The following is a 6,940-nucleotide window of genomic DNA, read 5'->3' as shown; positions in this document are numbered from 1 at the left end:
CACATGACAAACACTACTGAACAGACTCAGAGGCTAAAAATTAATCACTACTGAACAGACTCAGGCTCCAAATGAATCACAACTGCACAGACTCAGGCTCCAAATGAATCACTACTGAACAGACTCAGACTCCAAATTAATCACTACTGAACAGACTCAGGCTCCATCTCACGAACACTACTGAACAGATTCAGACTCCAAATAAATCACTACTGAACAGACTCAGGCGCCATCTCACGAACACTACTGCACAGACTCAGGCTCCAAATGAATCGCTACTGCACAGACTCAGGCTCCAAATGAATCACTACTGCACAGACTCAGGCTCCAAATGAATCACAACTGCACAGACTCAGGCTCCAAATGAATCACAACTGCACAGACTCAGGCTCCAAATGAATCACAACTGCACAGACTCAGGCTCCAAATGAATCACTACTGAACAGATTGGGCTCCAAATGATGTCATCGGCATAAGATGAGGGTGGCCATACTGGGATATTTTGGCTTCACTTTTCTATAGTGGACAGAAATGGAGATGCGTCGTACCCCTTTTTTATTTACAGTCTATGGGTGTGAACTCTAATGATTTGAGGATTATTACATGGTGGTTTCACTGTTGCGATGTTTGAGAGAGTCGTTCTCCTGACAGATCAGCTGGTACGGCTTTTCATTCTCCTCAATCACAGAGTTACTGATTTCCACATCCTGGTTCTGGAGTTCTTGTCGTGACAGATGCTCAACGATTCCAGCGCCAAATGAGTCTCCCAGCACGTTGGTGGTGGTCCTGAGTCGATCCCTGAACAACCACACAAAAACATTCACATTAAAGCCATTTTCTGCAGATGTGAGTGCTGCGTGGCCATGAAAAACACATAAGCACAATGCTGGAGTGTTGCAGCTGGTTGCCATGGTGTTGCTAGGGTGTTATAAGTCATTGTCAGGGAGTTGTGGGTGGTTACCAATATGTTGCTAAGGTGGTACTATGCAGGTGCTAGGGTGTTTAAGACTGGTTTTTAGCATGTTTCTAGGGTGCTGTGGGTGGTTGCCAATGTGTTTTTTAGGTGGTTGCTAAGGTGGTACCATGCAGGAGTCAAGGTGTGCATGTTGCTTACGCAGTTTCTAGGATGTTGTGGGTTGTTGCTATGCATGTGAAAAGTATGTTCTGATTGGTTTCTAGGGTGTTGTGTTCAAACTGTTGCTAGAGTGTTGCTATGTTGTTCTGAGTGTTTTTCAGCATGTTGTTATGTAGTTACTAGGATGTAGTGGACAATCGTCAAGGCATTGCTAGAAGGTTGCTAGGATATTCAAGATGATTGCTAGGTGGTCACTTACTGCTTAAGTGTTATGTACAGTTACTTACTGCTAAGCTGTTATGAGTGGTTGTCAAGGTGTTGTGGGTGGATGCCATTGTGTTGCTAGAGAGTTGATAGGGTATTAGTTTGCAGGTGCTAAGCTGTTCAGAGTGTTTTGTTTGTTTGTTTTTTGCTATGCAGTTACTGGAGTAGTTGCCAAGGTGATGATATGCAGTTGCTGGTGTGTTGTGGGTGGTTGCCAAGGTGTTGGAAGGTGGTTGCTAGAGCATTGCTTTGCAAGTGCTAAGGTGTTCTGAGTGTTTTTAGCATGCTACTATGTAGCTTCTAGGTGTTGTGGGTGGTTGCCAAGGTGTTGCTAGATGGTTGCTAGGGTGTTGCTATGCAAGTACTATGGTGTTCTGAGTGGTTTTCAACATTATGTTATGCAGTTGCTAGGATGTTGTGGGTGGTTGCCAATGTGGTCACTAGGTGGTTTCTAGGGTGGTTGCCAAGGTGTTGCTATGCAGTTGCTGGTGTTTTGTAGGTGATTAGGATTTCCCCAGGTGGTTCCTAGGGTGATTAAGATTGTTCCAAAAAATATCTCGGGTCCCTCCATCAATGTAACATGGCATGTTTGGACCTGTTTTTGTCAACTGTAAATCATCGTACTGCTTAGAAAAGTAACAACACACCTTTCCTCAACAAACCACATGATTTGAGGCATCATTCATGTCTGATGCACAGGAGCAGGACTGGTTATGTTACCAAATTTAACACTTAGTATTTAGTTTGATTAAATAAGCATCAAATAACAATAATGCTTACATTAGCAAACATCATTAACTCTTTCCCCGCCAGTGTTTTTTAAAAAAGCTGCCAGCCACCGCCAGCATTTTTGATCATTTTCACAATACTTTCATGGACCCGAGAATATTTAATTGTATGAATATCTAAACATGGAATATGTCATGCATAACTTTTTTATGAACACTTGAATGTGGGTAAGTTTCATGAAAAAGCAACATTTTGAACAAAAAGCTGAGAAAATTGCGTTTTTGTCAAAGACTACACCTGCAATAGCGCCCCCTACCGTATAAGAGTGAAAACACAAAAAAGCTGGAAAATTATGTCAATATCAGGGCAAAGAGTTCATAATCTGTTAAATAAATAAACTTTCTGTTTATAGCATTGAATAAGTCACTGAAGAAAAAATTATGTATTCAATTCAGTGTTCAATATTATGGAAGCTCAATATGAAAGCAGAATGTGTCAACATTGCCAACACTGCTTCAGATTAGCAGTCTGCATTATGTATCGATAACCTTTGAGAGAGGGCTCTCTACTGGAGCCGCATGCTTCAGCGTGACATTTGAGAGAGACTCACAGGAACCAGTCCACCGCGATGATCAGTGTAATGTCCTCCGTAGGCAGTCCCACCGATGTCAATACTATCACCATGGTAACCAGCCCAGCCTGAGGGATGCCTGCTGCTCCGATGCTAGCGGCGGTCGCTGTAATGCTGCAGGAAACATGAGGGCTTTTTAATTTGGAGATTGATGGAAAATAGCCCACTGGAGATATTGTTTGTAATAAGGAGAATGGTAAAGTAAAAACTGATTGCCTTCAGTACTTGTGCTTGCCAAAACTAACCTGATGGTGAGGATCTGCCCAAAGTTCAGGTCCATGTCATTGACCTGGGCAATAAAAATGGCCGCCACTGCCTCGTACAGAGCAGTGCCATCCATATTGATTGTGGCTCCAACTGGCAGCACAAAACGTGTCACTCGTTTGTCCACATGGTTGTTTTCTTCAAGACAACGGAAAGTGATGGGCAGGGTGGCAGAGCTGAGGAAGACGAGAAGATAATAATAGCGTAGTATTGTGTGCAGTTAAAACTAAAAATATCGATTGAAATCTATTTAGGAGAATTGAATCACTGAGGTGTAAATGAGCTCAATTGAGGATTTATGTCTAACTTTTATACTTACCTGTGTAGAGCATACAGTGTGACAGAGTTTTAGTCAGGACAACTAGGTGTAAATAAATAAATAAATGCTTGATCATATGCCAAAGATTTTTGCATTTTTAGCTTTGAGGTCATTTCTATACAAGTGCAGTGTTATTTTAGCATCATTGAGATACTATTATAGTTTCTGTTAACATTTTGAATCAGATTTTATTGCTATATAATATAATTTTAGTTCATTTCATATGTTAATTTTAGCTGAAGTTTTTGTGTTTTTGTCATTTTTATTAGCTTTTGTTGATTTTAAATGTCTATATAATTTTTATTCATTTTTATTTCAGTTTAATTTTAGTTATTTTAGTAGCCTACATCAAGTTAAACTAAATGAAAAATGTTGCCTTGTGAACAAAATAAGCTAAGCTTAAGTTTTTTTCCATTTATTTGAGTTAACATTTATTTTATTTCAAGTAACAAAACCTTTATGGTACCAAAAATATCATATTATTGATATAATATCATATTAAATTAGCATTACACTGTATATATAATCAAATTATAATTAAAAATATTAAAATATATAGTTTATCTTGCAAATATTTGTTCAATTAAATGCTTTCTAGAATCTCTAGAAATGATCAATTCAATAACTGGTTGTGAAGGACACATAATTTATTCATTTAGAAAATGTCTTGCTTTTGTCCGTGTCAGGTGTAGTTCTGCTTGGCTCTAATGTTTATTAAAAGATATGAAAAAGAGCCCTTCCAGTTTCAATAGGAAATATGTATCCACACTATATTCATAAAACCATTCCATGGGGTAGAAACACCATCTGCTACTGGACCAACAGATCTTCTTCTCAATGAACTGTGACAACAACAACAAACGATTTGCTCTGTTTTGTTGCTGTGGGATGTGTAAGAAGAGCCCTACACGGAGTTCTATAAAGTGTTTACCTGGATGAGGTGCCTAGAGCTGTGATCAGAGCCTGCAGCAGCCCAGCGATGAAGGTGAAAGGGTTCTTCTTGGTCACCACAAAGAAGAGCAGAGGCAGAACGAACAGGCCGTGGATGAGCAACCCAACAATGACAGAAACCGTGTACATCCCCAACTGTCCGCCCACCTGAGCAAGATCCTTCATCTCAACGATCTTCCCTGCAATCAGGAAGAGGATTCCCACCGGAGCATACCTGCTCAGCAGAGCAGAGACGTGACACACATTTCACACCAATACTTTAATAAAGTGTACATTTTAATAAATAACAAATAATAGTTTAATAAATAACTTTTGCACACACGCATGCATAAATAGAGCCCTTTTTAAATTAACTTTTAAATATATCACATGATATTTGTAATTATATGTGATATGTGTAATTCTGTATCAAAAAAAAGTCCTAATAATGAGAAACTCTCATAATAATGAGAAACTTTCTCAGGACTATAAATTAATATGCCATAATATTTTATATAATTATAACTATAAAATATAATTATGACTTAGCATCTTATTATATTGAGAACAGTTGTCAAAATAATAGTATATCATAACAATGAGAACCTTTCGCATAAAAATGATGCTTAATTATTATAAATGTAATTTGTCATAATATTTAGGACCAAATCACATAATGACTTAGATTTTCCTTATAATGAGAAGCCTTCATAATAACGACTTTGAGTATAAACTGTACAAACTTTCTCATAATCATCAGTTAAGATGTCATAATATTTAGAACAAAACAAGTGTGACTTATAATGCGAGACATAATACTCACTTAACATATATTAGCATTACTAAGATAAAGTTTCTTATTATGAGATGTTAAGTCATTATTATGAGTAATGTTTTCATTACATGATACTAAGTCACAGTTATGAGATATTTTTCTAAATATCACGACATATTAATTTGCTATTATGAAAAATGTTCTCATTAATATGATATACCAGTCCATTATTATAAGATAGTTTCTCATTATTATGGTTTTGATACAAATAAGAGTGTACAAGAAAAAAAAAACAGAGAAAAAAAAATTGTTAATAAAGTTCTTTAAAAAATGTATTCAGGTTTCAGGTTTCATTTACTTTTAAACTTTTATATTATTACGTTTTTTTTTTTTTTTTGAGTTTTATGTGACTTTTTAGCATTCTAATCATTTTAGAATATTATATAAAGTCTAATATAACTGTCACAGTCTTGTCATTGTCTTAGTCTTCCCTGTTTGACCTATAGTTTTCCCTCATGTGCCTGATTATTTATTATTAATTATTAATAAATGATTGTTAGTTATCTCGTTAGTCCTCTGTCTTATTTAAACCCTGTATTTGCTCCCAGTGTTTGTCCAGTCTTGTCTATGTTTGATGTGGATAACGTGGATTGTACCCTGATCATTAGCTTATTAAATATTATTGAACTCTTCTTCTTCTTTGTCTTTATTGGATTGTTACATGCACCACATGGGACAACAACAATAATATATATATATATATATATATATATATATATATAATATGAAGAGGGGTATTCAAGCCATTGTATGTATGAATTGCTTTTTTAATGTATTTTTTAAATAAATTAACAAACAGGACAAAAAGCAAGCACCACATCATTCTCTCTTAAATAACTGCCTTACTGTTGTCAAAGATTCAGCAGGAAAGTTATCAGAGCATCATAATCCCACACTTACCAGATAATGATGGCTACCAAGCGCATTATGGCTTCATTCAGGCAGTCAAAGAAGTCCCGGAGAGCCTGACCCTGCTGTTTCATGTTTCCAATCACTAATCCAAAGCACATGGAGAAGACCACCAACCCCAATGCGTTCACCCCATTCGAGGATCCTGACACAGGCACCACCTCTTCCACCGTCTCCTGGATGGTCTGCAGGATTGTGCTGAGGTTGGACACTTGGATGAGATCTGTAGAGTTGAAGTTGTCTGTCGCATTGACCATGATGGTGACATTTTTGGTCAACACGATTTTCTTGTATAATGTTTTGTACTGCAAGAAAAATGGGTGATTAGTACACTCTAAAAAATGCTGGGTTAAATACAACCCAGTGCTGGGTAAAATAGGGACAAACCCAGCAATTGGGCTGTTTTGACCCAGCAGTTGGTTTAAATGTTTAACCCAACCTTCTGGGTAGTAACCCAACCACTGGGTAAAAACAACCCAATTGCTGGGTTTGTCCCTATTTTACCCAGCACTGGGTTGTATTTAACCCAGCATTTTTTTAGAGTGTAATGTCTGTTACTTGTACCAAATAGGGCTGAATGATATATATATATAAATAGATTTTTTGTTTTTGTTTTTTTGCAATATACAAACCCGATTCCAAAAAAGTTGGGACACTGTACAAATTGTGAATAAAAACAGAATGCAATGATGTGGAAGTTTCAAACTTCAATATTTTATTCAGAATACAACATACAGTAGATGACATATCAAATGTTTAAACTGAGAAAATGTATAATTTTAAGGGAAAAATAAGTTGATTTTAAATTTCATGGCATCAACACATCTCAAAAAAGTTGGGACACTGTACAAATTGTGAATAAAAACAGAATGCAATGATGTGGAAGTTTCAAACTTCAATATTTTATTCAGAATACAACATACAGTAGATGACATATCAAATGTTTAAACTGAGAAAATGTATAATTTTAAGGGAAAAATAAGT

General features: G+C 36.6%; 1 protein-coding gene across 1 annotated transcript in view; it reads right to left on the bottom strand.

Moving 5' to 3' along the window:
* Positions 1 to 392: 392 nt before the first annotated feature.
* Positions 393 to 6,940, bottom strand: part of slc1a6 (solute carrier family 1 member 6) — a 13,857-nt gene continuing 7,309 nt past the window's right edge. Inside the window, exons 5-9 of the mRNA XM_016235794.1 lie at positions 5,948 to 6,261; positions 4,214 to 4,447; positions 2,945 to 3,139; positions 2,679 to 2,813; positions 393 to 798 (exon numbers count right to left, since the gene is read on the bottom strand). Coding sequence (XP_016091280.1) covers positions 600 to 798; positions 2,679 to 2,813; positions 2,945 to 3,139; positions 4,214 to 4,447; positions 5,948 to 6,261 — 1,077 coding nt within the window. The 3' untranslated portion in view covers positions 393 to 599. The remainder of the gene's footprint in view (positions 799 to 2,678; positions 2,814 to 2,944; positions 3,140 to 4,213; positions 4,448 to 5,947; positions 6,262 to 6,940) is intronic.

Source organism: Sinocyclocheilus grahami, unplaced genomic scaffold (assembly GCF_001515645.1).
Source record: "Sinocyclocheilus grahami isolate Dianchi unplaced genomic scaffold, SAMN03320097.WGS_v1.1 scaffold474.1, whole genome shotgun sequence".
Classification (NCBI taxonomy): Eukaryota; Metazoa; Chordata; class Actinopteri; order Cypriniformes; family Cyprinidae; genus Sinocyclocheilus; species Sinocyclocheilus grahami.
Note: the sequence above shows the minus strand (reverse complement) of the source record. Positions and strands in the feature narration are given on the sequence as shown.